The sequence below is a fragment of the Canis aureus genome, chromosome 1 (assembly GCF_053574225.1).
Source record: "Canis aureus isolate CA01 chromosome 1, VMU_Caureus_v.1.0, whole genome shotgun sequence".
Taxonomy (NCBI): domain Eukaryota; kingdom Metazoa; phylum Chordata; class Mammalia; order Carnivora; family Canidae; genus Canis; species Canis aureus.
The window spans coordinates 39,404,435-39,422,914 of NC_135611.1; the positions used below are offsets into that span (position 1 = coordinate 39,404,435).

The 18,480-nt window shown below is 39.8% G+C and overlaps 1 protein-coding gene across 11 annotated transcripts in view; it reads left to right on the plus strand.

The window, feature by feature from the left end:
* The window catches only part of LOC144313251 (uncharacterized), a 270,639-nt gene that overhangs the window by 101,075 nt on the left and 151,084 nt on the right, over positions 1–18,480 (plus strand). For 5 of the 11 annotated variants that reach the window (XR_013378974.1, XR_013378976.1, XR_013378969.1 and 2 more), the window contains one exon: positions 14,518–14,565. The exons of the other annotated variants lie outside the window; for them this stretch is intronic. Coding sequence is in view for 1 of the 5 variants with exons in the window: in XM_077896414.1 (XP_077752540.1) it covers positions 14,518–14,565 (48 nt within the window). In the remaining 4 variants the exon portion in view is untranslated. The remainder of the gene's footprint in view (positions 1–14,517; positions 14,566–18,480) is intronic. 11 annotated transcript variants of the gene reach the window in all.

Consider the following 18,480-nt stretch of genomic DNA (forward strand, 5'->3'; position numbering starts at 1 on the left):
TGTCATGAAAATGTTTGTTGTGCTGCGAAGCAAGGAAACATGTTGCCTGTCTGTTCTTTACGATAAGAACATTCTTCCTTGAATTACAATTTTACTGTGTATTTATCTTTATTATACAAAAGCCCATGGCAATCAATAAGAAGAATGTCTGCATCTTTGGTTTTATAGAAATTTGCATATCAAAAATCTGCCATGATATAGTGGTATATCCTGTAGAAATACACAGTCCAATAAACATAGTATTTTTCTTAGCATTTTTGAATGAAAAGGAACCTAAAGGCAATACTTTGTCCTGAGTTCTAAATATTTTCCAAAGAAATCCTCCACATCTACCTCTCACTTCTATTTTACATGAAGAAGTAGAGAAATGTCATGATGTAATATTTTCTTGTGTAATAGCATTAAGTGAGCCTCTTTGTTCTGGAATGCTAAAAGCACTTTCCCACCTCCTCATTTTATCATTATAGACGTAAATTTGTGGAACAGGAGGAAGCAAGCACTATTCCTATTTTACAAGTAAGCAAACTGTAGTACAGAGGCATCGATAGATCAATGCAAGGACCTGCACCACACTACTTCTTGGAAGAGGGAACTTTGCAGGGAGCTGATCCTAACAGCTGATGAGCAAAAGCCAAAGAGTCCCTGGTGACTGTCCTTAACTTCACTCACTTACAAGGAAACCCAGCCATGGCTTGGAGGGCCCAGGAGACTCAGCTTGACTTAAATGTACTCAAACACTTCACAGAATGGCATGCAGTCATGTCAATAAAAGTATTTAAGGATAATTTACTTTTTCTTGACCAACAATTTCAAGTATAAGATTTTACCTCAGGCAAATAGTAAAATTACTGTCTTCCCTCATACTCCTGTCTTTTTTCTTCTTTCTTGAAGTAAAAACAGGGCTGTGTCAGACCTTTGAGAAGAAAGCATGTGCCTGTGTGTGTGTGTGTGTGTGTGTGTGTGTGTGTAGAGGAGTGAAATCGAGGTGTTGCTGAATCTTAGAGGAAGGGAAGCATGCAACACCCACAACAGCTGAACTTACAGCCAACTGCAGAGGTATAGACTGCAAGCATTCCCTCTTCATTGCAGACTTCACTGTACATCCCCAGACAATTGCTGGTGGAAGGACAGGGAGTGGTTTGCCAATTAAATAACTGAATAACTATTTAGTGACTGATGTGCTTTTCGTAACTGCGATAAATTGATTTCTGTAGCAAAATCATTATGATTATGCAAAAATCAATATTTTAAGCTACGTATTAAAAGAACAATGAAGTCCATTTTTTAAAACATTTCCAATGAGGGAAATGGCAAGCAAAAACCCAGCCAGTGTGACGCTACTTAGTTTTTCAGTGTAACTTAGTATCTTTGGCCAAAAAGGGCTGCTCAGTGGTTTACGCATTTGCTTCCAATAACTTCCTCCCTTCCAACTGTGTGGAAAAATCCCACCACAAGACTGAAGACTGAGAAGCATCAATGATCACTATAGATAGATTTGACAAGCTGTAGTCATGGTCTAACACACCAGAACAGTGAGTAGAGATTGTGAACATCAAGTCACACAATTAGATTGGAAAACCACACGTGGCACATGGCATCTGCATGGACATCCAAGCAAGGGTTTCAAGGATCCATTGGGAAAGCAACAAAGTAAGAAAAAGATCTGAGATAATTGGATTATAGAAGAGAGACACCTATTAGGGAATTTCACAGGAATTTAAACCTAGGGCACCGCTAATGCATTCTGCTAAATGTTCACTGGTACACCTGTGAATGCAACCTCAGCATAAAGATCGCAGCAGGCGGGAGGATTGGGAGTCAAGGTCTACCCCTTTCTTACTGTGTAACCTTGGCAAGTGTCTTCCTTTGTAAAAGGACTGAATTTGACTGAGGTATTACAGAGGCCCCTTTTGATTCTAAACAGTCTAAAATTCTGTGGCATCTCAAAATAACACAGAGAAATGCAAATTCCACTTTTTAATAGCCAGCATTAAAACAACAAAAATAGCAAGGCCTGGCTCCAAGCGTCAATATTACCATAAGCCCAAATTGAGCACATCCATCACCAAGCAAAGGCAATGCATCTGGTCTATTCCACAGAAATCAGATCATCCTAAGGAAGAGAAATGTGTCAAAAGGTACCAGATTATGTGCTGAAATAGGAAATATTGTTCTAGTTGCAGGTGACCTTTCATAGTGAGATCATTCACTTGCTGGTTATGCTGTCAAGTAACTTACTACTGCCCTTTAAAGGTCATTGCCTTGGGTGTGCCCGTGGGTGCTTCCTAATATATGCCTCTAATTTACTTCTCCCCCATAAAATATATCTTATAATGAAGCATGACCCCCCACCCCACTTCTGAGTCTCGTGGGAAACACATTTCCCCTGTATTGTAAGCATATTGCATTTAAAGATATTGGTGGAAGAAGGAGAGGGAAGGAGGAACACTTCATTACAAAAACCTTTGTAACCTCTACTGATCAGGGAAGTCAAACAGACCCCTCTAGTGCTGCAGGGAAACCTTTTTCTCTCTTCTGAAAAAGCACGTCCAGAATTTGTTTGCCAGGGACTAGTAGGGTATATTCAACTGGAATGGGCTGAAATGAGCTAGGTCTCCATGATTGGAAACACTGAGGTGAGGGGTACCTGGGGCAGGCTCAAGAGCAGGCTTGGAGAATAAAAGGATAGCTAGAGTAGAGTCCTCAGTAAACTAGCCTAACACCAAAATACTAGATTAGAGCTCCTGAAGAGCCACATATGATGGGAGTCCTGTGGCCCTAGGTGGGTTTGTACCAATTATGGAGAGAAGGGCACTGGGGCAGTCAGCTCATTATGAAGACATAAAAATATTATTTTAGTAAATACTTGTTGAAAGATCAAGGAAAGAACTTTCTTTAAGAATAGTGAGAGGCAAAGAAAGGAAAAGTGAGCAGAGCTAAAAATCAATAGATACAGAGATATCAAGTGGTGTGTGAGTGAATTAGTTACTCAAGGTAAATTATCATAAACTTCGTGCTCAAAATAACAGAAATATATTCTCTTATTGTTTAGGAGGCTAGGTGTCAAGGTGTCAGCATGGTTGGCTGGTTAAGGAGGCCCTGAGGGAAAATGTGTTCCATACCTCTTTGCTAGATTCTGGTGGCTCCAGCTGTCATTGGTTTGTACATGTAACACTTCAGTCTCAACATCTGTCTTCACATCGTTTTCCTTCAGTGTCATGTTTGTGAGACTCAAATATCACTACTCTTTCCCTTATAAAGGCACCAATTAATGAACAAGGGCCCACTTTGCATTCAAGATGATCTCATCTCAAGATCTTAATTATGTCTACAAAGTCTACATATTTCAAAATAAGGTTACATTCATAGGTACCAGGAGGTAAGACTTGGACATGTCTTTTTGGGGACCACTATTCAAACTACTACACTGAAGTTAGTATTTATCAAGACAATAACCAATTAGGTCTAATAAGAGAATGGGCCAATGGCAGGCTCTTCTTTATCCTCCGTTTGTGTGTCCTCCATCTTTCTTTATCCTCAGGGTATAGCCTGATATATACTTCTTTGCAAATAGGTTGAGAATGGAAACCATATATACCCACATGCTAAAGCAACTACATCTAAATGGATCCACTTTTTCATTAAATAAATATAGAACATATGCCAAATTACTCCTTAATAAGCAGAGTAGAGTACTGCATGGCAGCTTGACCTTTGATGCTATGGCTATTACTAGTAATGTGAAGTAGAAGTAAAGAAGCAGAAAGTAAACTAAGATATTTCATAGTTAAGGTTATATCTTAAAGAATATAATTTATACTTAACATGATATGAATTAGTTTCCTGAAGCAGAATTTTTCAATATTTTCATTCTCATGAGTATTTTAAGAAAAAAAATTAAAATGCAGTAAAGCCATTCTCTTTTTATGAAATTATGTTTTAAAAGGGGAAGGAATTAATAATGGATAAGAAACCACAAGATATGGTTTTGGAAGGGGCTGCAGTGCCAGCTGGGTGATTTTGGTAAACCATCCCTGGGTCTTGTGCAGTTGGTTGTCATTTGTAAACTAGGGGAAAGCAAGATGCCCGATATCTACCTAGTTCTATGCCAGAGTCATACCCTAGATACCTACTTCTCAGAATCTGACCAGAGTAGCAATTCCAGGGACCAAATTCAGATTGTCCCACAGAGTTGATGAATTTAGAAGGGATGGGGAGTGAGAGCCAATTAAGAATGTTCCACCTTTCTTTCTCTATACTTCTACATAAACCTGCTTGTTGTAGTTGCCTTGCTAACCAACAGTCCTTGTCAAATCAAGCACCATGAGGGTCAATCCTACTATTGCCGGGAGAGAATATAGACTGAACACAGTTACAGTTACTAGTTGGAGAAGAAAAACCTTTCCTCATGATACCCAAGGCAGGATTTAAATGGCCCTTGGGCCATCTTGTTACCCTATTCAGCCTACTAGTCTCCTTGGTCTGACTGCGACCATCAAAGCAAAGGTAAAATGAGGGGAATGAGGTGAGTTTCTAGAAGAATCAACATAAGCCAAGACAGAAAGCTCCAACCTCCAGGGTAGAAAAGCAATCCATTGCCCCCTGATTTATCCCTCTATCTTCCATTCAGTACTACCTGGTAACATGCCAAAATAAGTTTAGAAGGAATTTTTCATTTAAGCTAATATATTCCTATGGCCTTAGGAAAGTACTCTGCCTTTATTAAACTTACCATGAGTCCTGACATTTGAGTCTTCAGAACAGATGACATGGGCACTGCCAGAGACTGTACATGTATATGTGTGTATGTTTGGGGGAGGAAGGAAGAGAAAAGAAAAGACATACGTGGAGTTAACAAAAACTGGACCCCACATAAGTCATGAATTAAAAACAGAAGATAGAATTACCAGTCATATGATCCTGGGACCTCAACAACTGACCCTTAGCAGCCTTCAAAGATAATACCACCAACCCACCTTTGTCACTGCCATTCATCCCTATCAGACAAAGAAAAAAGAATGAAGAGTTACTGCAGGCAATAATATTTAAAGCCTTAAAATAAACCTCCGGATGTGGGTTTTTTTTTTTAACTCGATCAGCCACATTCTAGGTGAAGAATCTTACTGACTGATGGGTGTAGTGCAGAGATCATCTAGAAAAAGAAATTAAGATCCTCGGGGATCCCTGGGTGGTGCAGCGGTTTGGCGCCTGCCTTTGGCCCAGGGCGCGATCCTGGAGACCCGGGATCGAGTCCCACGTCTGGCTCCTGGTGCATGGAGCCTGCTTCTCCCTCTGCCTATGTCTCTGCCTCTCTCTCTCTGTGACTATCATAAAAAAAAAAAAATTTAAAAGATCCTCTAGCAAGACAAGCTCACCTTGTCTCTAACAATATAGGTCTAACCAGTCCTTAAAAGAGGATTATTTGCAGGTTTCTGGTCTAGGCTCACTGGGATAAGAGAGCAGTAAGTTACCAGACAAGGATTTTTAAGCAATTTCCCTAGGTAAAGTTGTCTTGAGCTGAGGATGTCCTAAAATTCTGCTTCATCTGTCAAGATAAGATGTAGGGGGATGTTATGTCCTTAGACTTAGGAGCAGGAAATGCTGCTCATTATTTTGTAATAAAGAGGCAGGACTTACTAGGAAAGAACTGGCGCCTCAGTGTAGTAGTTCAAACCAGTGTCTGCATGGCTTTAAGGAAGTTCCCCAGGCAAGTATCAAGTGATACCATTTATACCCAGAGAGCTAAACCATCCTGATGCAGAATTATGTGAGTCAAATGTTTATAGAAGAATATGAATTCACATCATGGTTTCAGGAAGATTTTAAACCAAGATTTAAAATGTGTGAATGCATACCCGAACATACACATCCCTCCTAGGGACTACTTCAAGTTCCCTGACATACTTTAACAGTTGGGAATTTTTCAGTGGAAAAAAATTCACGGCCGGTTAAGTTGAGTCATTTATGAATAATAGTAGAGCTTCAAGTGAAGTAAAAATTCTTTGTGATTCAAGAGGTGATTGAGTCTTCAATGAACCTATGCCTTGTGTTCAACTTCCAGATGAAACTGGCTTAAGGAAGATTAGTTTGTTAAGGAAGGAGTGTGTGATGGGAAGGAGTGAGTCAGTTACATGCATCACCCAATCTATGCTAAGCAAAGCTCCAGTCTCTCAGTTCTCTAGCTAGTGGTTTGGAAATTATGGAAAATAATAATTTTTTCACTAATACTTTCATTACTAAGTCAAATAACTTTTACTGCTGACAATAGTATTAATCAAGAGAAAAAGATAAAATCCCTTTCATTTATTCAGCTAGTATTTATTGAACACCTCCTTTGTATTAACTACTCCATCAGATAATAGATGCTCAGTAGGAATTTAGGTATAGACTTTATACTCATAGAGCTTGTAGACTTGTAGAAGAGATTGACTAATAAACAGACAATTGTAATCCAGTGTGATAACCAATAACATATTTTCTCACCTAATAGCCCCCTTCCCACAAAGGGAGCCTCAGTATTTAACATAATATTACACATTAAAATACAATATACAGGACTCTGTTTCCTAGCCATAATGATTATCCAGGAGAGGATACTCAATTTTAACTGGTCAATCAAATTTCTTTCTTGTCTTTGAGGATGGGGGTTGAGAAATGCTAGTGTAACAAAGTGTATTGCTTGAACTGGGAATATAGGAGCTGAGGCCAGAAGAGGAGTGATGGTTGACCTAGTATAGAGATGCCCAACAGAGAAATCTGGGCTTCAGGAGAAATGTAAGAAGAGAAACAGTCACAGGAGACTGTAGGATTCTGGAGAGAGGCAAAGAGGGAAATTGGGCAATCAGCAACTTTATTTTCTAGTGGCTTTCCAGTCATCTAATTGGTTCCCACCTTTCCTGAGGCATAGTTTAATTTTGTTTCAGATTCTATGAGATATCCCAGCACAGTTTTTTTCAGTAACTTTTTAGCTTGCCTTATTTAAAATGGGACTCTGTTAGTTATTACCAAAGGCACCTGAATAAAGACATAGTCCTATGGGGTAAGAATATCATGTTAGCGAGATCACCTAAGAAAGAACTAAATCAGTCTTTTGGGAATTAGGAAGGGTTTCCAAGTGAAGTACTCTCTGAGCTGAATCCTAAATGTTGAGTAGAAATCATCCAGGTCGGGAGAATGTGGGGAACAGGCAAAGGGAATAGCACGTGCAGAGCTCAGAGGCTGGAAAGTATGGCACATTTTAGGAGCTACAAAAAGTTCTCTGTAGGTGATGCACAGGTAGGGCAATATGTGTTCGTGGGAAGAGAGGACTACTGTCAAGAGATAAGACTTGACAGGTAAACAGGGACCACATCACAAAAGGCCCTGTTAGGTCATGCACTTTATACATATTAGAATTTCAACAGAAAAAGCTTTTCCAGAAAAAGCTGGGCACCTAAGTGGCTCAGTGGTTGAATTCTGCCTTTGGTTCAGGTCATGATCCTGGGGTCCTGGGGTCGAGGTCCAGATTAGGCTCTCCATTGGTAGTCTGCTTCTCCCTCTGCTTATATCTCTGCCTCTCTCTGTGTGTCTCTCATGAATAAATAAACAAAATCTTTAAAAAGAGAAAAAGAAAAAAGGAAGCTAATTCTCTTTGGCTTGGATAGAAGCAGCACCATACCAAGTCATATTGGAGCCTGGGACATAAAAAATATCAGTAATATTCATCCTTTTTTTATTTAAAACCTTAGCATTTTGTTCATCATGGATCTTTTTTGAGATTTATTTATTTATTTACTTGAGAGAGAGAAAGTGAGAGAGCATGAGCAGGAGGAGGGCAGCAAGAAAGGGAGAGAAATCCTCCTCAAGCAGACTCCCCACTGAGCAGGGAGGCTGACATGGGGCTCGATCCCAGGACCCTGACATCATGACATGAGCCAAAATCAAAAGCCAGATGCTTAACCAACTAAGCCACCCAGGTACCCCCATTGTGGATTTTTTGCATTACCTTCAACTGTTTAAAATACTGCATTAAAATATAATTTATCTTGATTACTGTTATTTTGGTGCTCCCTTAAATTTTACACTTGAAGTAAATGCCTCACTCCCCTTGTCCCATTCCTGGTCTTGAACATAAGAGAATAAACATTGAAAACTCTTTCCATGGTTTGATTCAGATTTGCTACAAGCAATATAGCACCACCATGAGAATAATGTATAACAATTGCTTAATGATTTTCAAAATTACTTTCTCAGGTGTGATCATTGTGTTCAATCAGATTTCTTAAAAACAAATTCTTAGACCAGACTTGAGCACAGAAGTTTTCCTTGGGAACTGCTCTCAGATAGAAGGCAGGATTGGACAGAGGGAGATGCTAACCTACAGAGCAGCTGTTTCAGCCCACCTTGTGGGGAGTTCTGCAGCTGGGAAGGCTCTTCTGACTAGTCCCAGTTGAGGGAAGGGGCCCAGGCCTTTGTATCCCTATATAGGGCCAGACATTGGCTGTGGAGCACTTGAGGAATAGTAAGGCAGGTCTCTGATGCCAAGGGCAGTTTCTAGTAAGGGACATGACAATCAGTAACTGATATTTAGAATTTTCCTGTAACGTTTTTGGAAGTTTAATGGATATTTACATGTATTTATAGTGGGTGGGCCAGAAAGAGTTCATCAGTTTATTAGATGGGATCCTGTTAGTAGTTACATTGTGAATAACAATAATTACCAGGTACTGGGTGGCTCAACTGGTTAAGCATCTGCTATCAGCTCAGGTCACAATCCAAGGGTCCAGGAAATGAGTCTTGCATCAGGCTCCCTGCTCAGCGGGAAGCCTGCTTCTCCCTCTCCCTCTGCCTCTGCCTGTTGCTCCCCCGGCTTGCACTCGTGCTGTCTCTCTGTGCCTGTCAAATAAAGAAATAAAATCTTTAAAAAATAGTTGCTAGGTATTAAAAACAATAGTTGCTTATTAAGTAATGACTTTAAGAAAACTATGATTATGCCATAATATTAACAGATTCAATATTTATTCCATTGTGTGATATATTGAGAATTCAAAGAATAATATGGACAATAAGATTTCTTGGGCCTTAAAAATTTCCCTCAGTGGTCATTACAATTAGTATGTTCTGACAAGGGCATGCACCAAGGCTGTGGGAGAACTCAGTCTGGATTTTGAGAAGGAGATGATGTCTGAATGGAGTTCTGAAGGATGTCAAAGAGTTATTCAGATACGTGAGGTAAAGTATGGAGCTAAGAAAAAGAAGGGCGCGGGCCTGCCATTATGAGTAATTGAGTATGGTGAGGTGTGATAAGAGAGATGCGAGCTGAAGCCTGGGCTCTGAAAGGACCTGAATGGCTTGTAAATGAATTTACCCTTTCCTGCAAGTTACAGAGTCACTGAGATGTTTAAACATAGGTGATATTTTGAGACTTAACTTTAGAAAGTTCTCTCTTGCAGCAGATTGGATTATGTTCCCAATGAGGTTTAGTTAAGCAACGGTATTAGTCAAGTACTGCTGCATAACAAATTACCACAAACTTAAAGGCTTAAAACAATATACCTTTACTATTCCGTAAGACTGTGGTTAAGGTTTCCGACAGGGCTAGTTCTCATCAGGGATTTGACTGGGGAAAGATCCACTTCCGAGTGCTTACAGGTCATCAGGAGAATTCATTTCATTGCAGCTGTGGGATTTGTGGCAGCTTACTTCTTCAAAGCAGCATCAGAGAGAGAGAGAGAGGAGGAGAGAGAGACAGAGAGAGAGAAAGAGAGAGATAGTCTACTGGCAAGACAGGATCTTACCTAATGTAACGTAATCAAGAGAGTGGCATCACCTCTGCCATATTCTGTTGGTTAGAAGCAAATCACAGACCCCACTCACCCTCAAGAGGAAGCTGTTATACAAGGACACCCACCCCGAAGGATATGTTGCTACTCAGTCCAGTTGTGAATGAAAAGGCAGACTGCAAAGCCTCTTCTCAGGTGCAGTCCATTGTTCTATTTTGGAAGAACTTTGATCTTGATAACATTCTAGAGACCAAAGTCTACTGAGGAAATATTTATGCAGTATCAGCAAATATCATGGATTGTGCTTGACTACAGATATTGTGTCTGCTGCATTGTCTTGTGATCAAAGGCAATGTCATGATTCAGAAAGTGATTAATTAGATTATGCCATAGCATGTTTAGAGAACTGCTGGAAACAAATGCTCAGTCAACTTACGTGATGCATTTCTTAAATGTTTACTGATCGAGACATCCTGAAGTCTTTTTTCTCAACGTCGCTATTATGTATGTTATTTTCCTCTTTGTTATACTTTACCTGTTGGTTTATACTGACTACAACTATGAGAGGCAATACCTACCTGTGGTTTAGTGTGTTTTGTGTGATGTGTAACATGCCGTCAGGGAGTTTAGGTCTCTAATCCATGCCATCTGGTGATTCAGTGATATGTATGTAAATAAACAGTGACTCTGCTGTTTAACTACTTAGTATGTGCATTTAATTAAGTTCACAAATTCCTACAGGCATGTGGTTAAAGGGGCTTTGGCAGATTTCCCCTCTGGAGGGCTTGGCGTTATGTAGCTGGAACTCTCCCTGGCACTGGAATGCTAGCCGTGCCTGTATTTGTAATAATGAGTGGTAGCTAATATAGAAGCCTTGGTCAGCTCACATTTCAGTTCACAGCCCAAGCAACTTAATAACTCCTTCCAAAATAAAGCCTAGTTATTTGAGATGTACTATATCTATTTGCTTCATACAAAATTATTTATGAACAAGAAAAAAAAGATGAACATCAAAATAATAAAGCATCAAAACAAACTGCCTATGAAGATTTATGCTTTCTAGAGCTGTTCTTCAGTTATTTTACTCTGTATCACAAAGCAACTCAATGAGCATAATAGTTAAAAGTAAAAACCTAAAAAAAAAAAAGTAAAAACCTATGAAAATAAAACAAAAAAAAATTTTTTTTCTAAAATGCAGTAACCAAAACATGGCACTTTGGAGCCCAGCTTCAGACTAAAATTGATTAATTAATCGATGTTGTGTGTCTGTGTGTGTAGTTTTTAAAAATGGGCATATTTATCAGTAGCTCCTATTGAATTCCATTTTTGGTAGTATAAGCCAAGATTATGAGAATAAGGAAGAAATTGCCTCCAGCTCTGGCACTCAAAAGCTCTCTGATTTAGGGAAAATGAATTTTTCCTGGGTCTCTGCTTAGCTCTATTTGGAATCAAATAGATTCCCCCCCAGAAAAAAAGGGTGCTAAATAAAAGCACATGTAAATAAAAGATAGAAAAGAATGTCCTATCTGACCCTATCTTTAGACATCATGCCATCTGTGTCACTATAAATGCTTTGCTTAACTTCTAGCAACCTGTTTGCAATCAGCAAGGTTAGAGGGGATGGGTTACAAGTGCAGGGAAGCCCCTTGGGGCATGAGCATCTGCGTAGGTCTGCGTGGTGGCTGCCAGGGCACTCTGTCTTCCTCCAAAGGTTGGTATCGATCTCTCAGTTGTTGACTAAGAGCTCCCCTGGAGCTCCCGCAGCTGTGTGCTCGAAACCAGCATGTTAAGGGGTTTGCTGAGAGGGTTCCCAATTAGACCGAAGAAGGAAGAGACAGTGAATTTCTCTCTTTCTGAGGACAATCATTTGGAGATAAAAATCCCCTTGTCTGGTGAAAGAGAAAGGCATTGTCATTGTAAATAGGGTCACTTTAAAAATACATGTGGTGCTCATATTGTTACTTGTGTTTTTTCCTACTGCTTCGCTTTGCTTGAGAATATGAATCCCAAAACAGACACTATGATGTTTTGCAGACAGTTCAGGAGGTGAGCAACACTGTATTTGCTAGAGCATCGTTTTGTCTGGTAGTAAGTTTTCAGATGTCCTACTTGAATGCCAAATATTGTTCCTCAGAATATCTGTTGTTTTTTCTTCCTTAACTCTGGTTCTTTTTCTGCTCTTTGCTAGGAATGTAGTAGATATCGTGTCTGGCCTTGATGATTCATGCCCTGACTTCACACAACTCAGACTTCTACCTCTCCTACCTTTCCTAGTATCCTCAAAGGACCAAAGCGCACTTCTTGGCTCACTGTCATCCCTCCTCCACCACTCTGCATGTCCAACTCTGATGGCCCCTGTACCTCCTAGAAAATCTCCTTCCTGAACCCCCAACACAGCTGCCCTAGCCTGGCTGGCCTCCTGCCTCTTGCACTCTCCTCCAAAATCTTCATTAGTTTGGGTGCCTCCTTCCTATATTTATCATGGTGATGGCTTTCCCAAGGGCCTTTCCTTTTCTCTGGATGCACTCCAGCCCTTCACAATCTCATCCACACTCCCAGACCACAGCCAGTTTTCAGGGGACTCCAAAATCTCAATTCTAGCCTCTCATCTGCATCCAGGATCCCCCTTCCCATCCCTAAAGGTTTACTTGGTGCCTAGCCCTCTATATATGTTAAAAACTGCGCTCATCTCAATGTGCATCACCTACTCACACTGACTCACACCCTAGTTGTTCTGTCTCTTTTCTCTGGTTTTCTGACTGCCGGAGGCCATGAGAGTGTACCTAGTGGGCCTCCTGATTGACAGCATCAGGGCTACCCATTGAGATCATTGCTCAGGCCAGGCTTCTGCTCCTTTCCAGTGACCCAGCACAGGACATGTAAGCCCAACCCCCTCCTGGTTCTGGGTGAGAGGAAGTGGGTAAATGTATGCCAAATCTATCACATCCCTACAAATTCATGGATTCCCTTTTATAGAATGTCGGCCCTGCTTCTACTCACCATGGATAAGCAGGAAAAAAAAAAAAGAGATGTGGTCAAAACTGCCTCACTTGCTAGTGTAGGTGATGAAATGCATTTGGGTCTCTTAGCCAGGTTTGCGATCAGGAGGCCAGAGCAGGAAGAGGTCAGGCCTTCAAGGACCACAAACCATGGCCCTCTTCCTGCTGTTCCTTCAACTGTCTCTCCCACTACTTTCTTATTTATTTACTTGAGACAGAGAGTGTATGTTACGGGGCTGGGGGAGAAGGAGCAGAGGGAGAGAGACAAGCAGACTGCACTAAGCATGGAGCCCTATGCAGGGCTCAATCCCATGCCCCTGAGGTCATGACCTGAGCCAAAATCAAGAGTCTGACACTTAACTGACTGAGCCACCCAGGTGCCCCTCTCCCACTACTGTCTTATGAGAGACTCTTGAATTAAGGTGGGCTACCGATTGGACCCTGGATACATGATCTTTGCATAACTCAGATCAAATATGCTTTGGGATTGACTTCACACATCTCTCTCCAGCATCTTCACTCATCCTTGAACATGCACCAGCTTTTCTCCATGAAACCTCTCTGGCCACCCTGACCCGAGTCAGCACGCCTCTTGACAGCATTTTATGTGTACCTCTGTGTAACCACGGTTCCCCTCTACCATCCTGATATGTATGGACACATCCCTTTTCTCCTAGACTAAGAGTTCCTTGGGACATCAGTGGTGCTTTTTTTGTAAATATATGATTTCCATATGATGCCTAGAATATTCTTTTATGTACAGTAGATATTTAATAAACATCTCTTGAATAAGTAAATGAATAAAGTGACTAAGGACATTTTTGTTTCATCTTTGCTTCTTAGTTACTTTCCACTATATTTCATGTCCCATTATTTCTCTATAGATTCTTACCCTTCACAAGACTCAAGAATTCAAAAGAGACCATTTTGCATTTCAAAAATAAGACCGCCGAAATTGAAAGCAATTATTTATGTACTAGAGACTGTAGCTGCAAAGAATTTTAAATACAGTTTAATTTATAATACACAGTTTCTGTGCCTATTCTTCCATTTTGTGGTACATAGTCCAGGCAACAGAGCCAAGATTTTTCACTTCATAACTAATTAGCTACTGAAATTAGAAGGTCCATGTAAATTATAAACATTCTGCACTTTGAAAAACTTGGTAATTAAAAATATTTGGGGTCAGAGTTAACCCAAATTCCTAAGTACCTGTGTTTCATGATCACTGATCTGAGGTTTGAGGGTCAATAAGCTATGGCTATTGCTTCTTCCTGGAGAGCTGTGAACGTGGCTCCACAAACCAGCAGGCTAAATCTGGGAGTGGGAAAGCCCTGGTTTAGTGCATATCCTCCCTTCCTCAACCTGATGCAGATTTCTTGGAAAGCATTCTCAATGCTTGATTCTCTGACAATATTTTGTTCTTCTTAGAAGCAACAGAAGAGTGTGTTTTTATTCTTGTTGGGTTCCTGCTACGTTTTTCCTCTTTTGCCTGCCTATGTTATACATTATAGTGAGTTAAGGCAAAATTAACTCACAGGGGAGTTTGCAACATGGCACTGTCTGACTGAAGTCTTGTTTATCCCTCATACAATTCCATTAATGCCTTAGATAAATTAAAACTTGGTTTTCTTCTAAAAACTTAATGCCATTCATTGAGAAAACACTGACAGAAGAGGAGCTGGGATAATCTAAGAACTGCTATAATTGTTTTTAGATGTTAGCATCTTAATCTCTGTACTCCTTTCTTTTTCTAGGTAAGTGGTGCTTTCTCTTCTTTGCTCCAGGGAGTGTTGATGTGTCTGGTAAGTGTTCATTTTATTGTGGTACGCGGTGTTGCTTCAGAATTGCCTAAAAGAACCAAATGGCAAGCTGGAAAGCACACATGGGCTTTAGATGTGCTTTATACTGAAAATGCTGGTGTGTGTGAAATCTTTTTTAGATTAATTTTTTTCTCTCTCTCTGAGATCTGACTTTGGAGTTCTATGAGAACATACTTTGTTCTCAAGCTTGGAAAGGGGCCCAAGAATTGATGAAGTGTTGATGAAAACTCGCCTTTCATAAATTCTTTTTATGTGGGCCTTTTCTTTCTTTTCCTTTCTTTCTGGTCACTTCTTCCCGCCTTTATCAGAACTTTTTTTTTTTAATGCCTTCCATTCAAATTTTGATAAACTATAAAACTCCACATAGACTTTCTGCTTAGGTTTTTGCTGGTTGTGTTGTGTTGCTCTGGTCTTTTGGTACATTGTTACCAGGAACCTCATTATTCTACTGGCTCCTTCTCCAGTAGGACATTGACTTTATCCATATAATATTAGATGGTCCACTGGTACTCTGCACAATGCGGGGATTAAGTCCTCCTTCACAATAACATTTTCATTAAGTTCCTGAAGATATTATGTCTCTATTTTTTCTAGTGATACTGATACAGGCATATTATTTTACATATTTCCTTCTGTAGATTAGTGACTGAGAGTCGTTGTTTTTCTGGGTATGTTGTTTATGCCAAGATTTCTCCTTTAAAAGAAAATGGTGGAGAAGTAATCCAGAAGGGAAATGAATAGCTAGGAAAAAAACAAGAGTCCTTTGATTTGTGAATCAAATTTCATAGTACAATATACGCAATGTCTGATGATTTTATTTTATTTTTATGAGAATTGACTTCCACTTTGAGCTGAGCTGATACAGAAAATGTTAGACCACAATGTTGCATGGAATATAGAAATTAAGTCTCCCTGTGTCGAACATGTACTTGATTATCTTATTCGTTATTGGTCCAGATTATTGGTTTTGTTAGAAGTATGTGTTCTTTAAAATAGTTAATCTGGTTTGGCTATATTCTGTTATCTACTCCTTCACATTTCCTATACAAAAATTCACTTTCATGTTCATTAATTTATCTGAGATATATGTAGCCTGTTGCTTGAAGGGCCTTTTATTTAAACACTTAGATTTATCTGGGTTTTGGTCTCTGATAATCTGACCTTAAAATATACTTTACTTGTGTTTATGTGTCTTTAATGAAAAATGTTTGAAGAAGAGTTCCCTGGAGGTCAATTAAATTGCTCTTGAAACATTCAAAAGACTGTAGATGTTGCTTAAAATAACCTGTATGGGATTTTGACCCCATGCTGTTTTCAGGCCTGCAACAGAATTTTTCTATTAAAGATTCTGGATTAAAAAGATCAGAAAACAGGAGATAGAAAGACGGGAGGGTGAAGAAGGTTAGATTTCAAACTTGCATAGGCTGTTCCCCAGACTTTGAAGCCTATCAGAGACCCACAGATATGTGAACCAAGATGTTGTTTGAACAGGTTGCCTAACAATGGGCTGAATAGGGAACCACATTTTAAATTGACAAAGTTAGCCCGTGCTGGGAGTTTTTTATTCTTTGCCTTTTGACCTTTTTGGATGCCATAAATGAAATATGGTGTATGGTGGTGCAGGTTTGAAAAGGCCAGGGGCTACTTATTTATACCACTTGTGTGATGGAGAAAAAAAGCAAGAGTGAACAAATGCAGTATGTTTAACTCTATCCCTTAACTCAGGCAACAGTAAATAGAAAGACCCTTTGGTTCCAGTCTGTAACCCCATTTTGATATAAGATCTTCTTTGTTATTTTTAAGTTCTATTCATTTTATTCAGGCAAGGCACCCATAAAGGTCAAATCTGGAGATGTGGCTTTATTTTACTTTAACTCTAAAGAGAACTTGAAAATACCTTATTGGAGATGAAGTCTTGTTTTTAACTTAGGTTTCATGGTTTATATTATGCTACTTCTATTGTGAACATCTTCCACTTTGAAATCAGATGTGCTAGACTTTCTACCCATGAACATATATCAAATATCTTTATTTTTCTTATTAAAGAATGCCAATCTAGCTACCTATATCCTATAGTAACCACACTGAATTTCTACTGCTGGGTAAAAGTAACTATGTGGTTATATGAGCAATAATTGTGCAGCATTCATTTCTATGTTGCTTGAAAATTGTTTTACAGTGCTGTTAGCGAAGAGATACTATGTTTGTTCAACATTATAGGTTTAGTTATACTAGTTCCATTCTGTGATACAGTATTTATTATATAATCCAAATATGATCAACTATCTTGTAGAATTGGACTGAATTATGAAAGGCATTGCAATTCATCTCTTTGCCTTAGTGATTTATGTTAGTACTGTGCTGATAATGAGAAATATAATATATCCTTGTCTTCACAAAGCTACACTATCGGGGTGGGGCAGGTGGGGGGATATAAGACATACCAGGACCAAAAAGAAAAAGAGGGAAAAAAAAAGATAACAGTCCAAGATGGAATAGGAAGCAGAGTATAGAAAGAAGAGTCTTAGAAGAATGGGGAGCATTGACAATTTGAATGTAGATAGCAGTGCAGAGAAAATGTACCTTGTTTTTCTAGGACTGATCAGATCATTCTGAGCTCTCATCATACCAATGAGGGGAAATTTGGACTTGCTAATTAACATATCTCAGTCTCTTCTGATTTAAACAGTTGCAATTAAGTAGGTGAAGTTCAACTTCTTGCAGGTTCTGGCTCAGATCATCTCTGTTCTTTCTACCCCAACTGCCATCATCACGGCTGGATCCCTGAGGGGCCTTGGGGCATTGCTTCTTGGTATTGTGCTGGTTCACATATGTGCACTGGCTGGGGTCCACTGAGTTGTGTCAAGGTCTGTGTGTGGCATACAGGCTGCTGCTATGAACTGTAGTTCTCTCTCTTTCCAGGCGTGGCCTGTCCTCCTGAACTCTGGATAGCTCACAGTTGGCTCCCAACTGATATGATCACCCTGTCACCAGGATGCAGGAACAGTTTGTGCTGGAGAGTTCATAGCACAATTGGCTGCCATCTCTGCTTTCCAGACAGGGCACAGTGAGACTTTGGTATATTTTCTGAAAGCAAATCAGTCAGCTCAGGTGCCTTAGGGGCCTTAGGTTCTCTCAATGCATCCAACCATTTGGACCCCACATTGTTTTTGGCACCCTTTGAAACAGTCTGCTCTCCTAAACCCAAACAGGATGAAGGAAAAAGGCCTCTTTGCCCTCAGCGTTACTCTCAGGCACTCTAACACATCTGCCTGCTGGGACTTCAAAATAGAGAGGAAAAGTCAAGGTCCCTTTCCTGCTTCTCTTACCTCCACTTTCTCTCCTCCCAGTCCTTCTGGAATGGTTTTCTGCTTTTTTTAGATCATCTCCGGAGTTCTCTCTACTTCTGGTATATGGTAACTTCTAAGACCTAGTAGGTATAAACTTGGCTCATAATATGCTAAATGAAAGCAAATAAGAATTTAAACAATTCTTATGTCCATCCATTCTGACCTTCATGACTGTTGACTTGACTCAGAAATTCAATGTCAGACTTTCTTTTCTCCCTATTTCCCTTCATTGCTTCCTTTCTTCCATTACTACTAACACAGATATAATGCTTTCTATATACTAGGCAGAGTTTGATGCCTTGGGCTCACTAGAGAGCAGACTGTATACACAGAAATGCAAAAGAGGAAAGCCCGTTAGGATGTGTCTACCATGTTGCACCCCTTTCAAGGAGATTGGTGCAGGTTCAGGAGTAGTATATGTTTGATCAACAAAGGAAACATTAGATACTGTTTGTTATATTTGATGGCTTGTGTTGAGGGTGTCTAGAAGGACTGGAGCTAGAATGAAGGAGAATTTAGGAGATTGGCCAAGGGGTTCAGTCATACC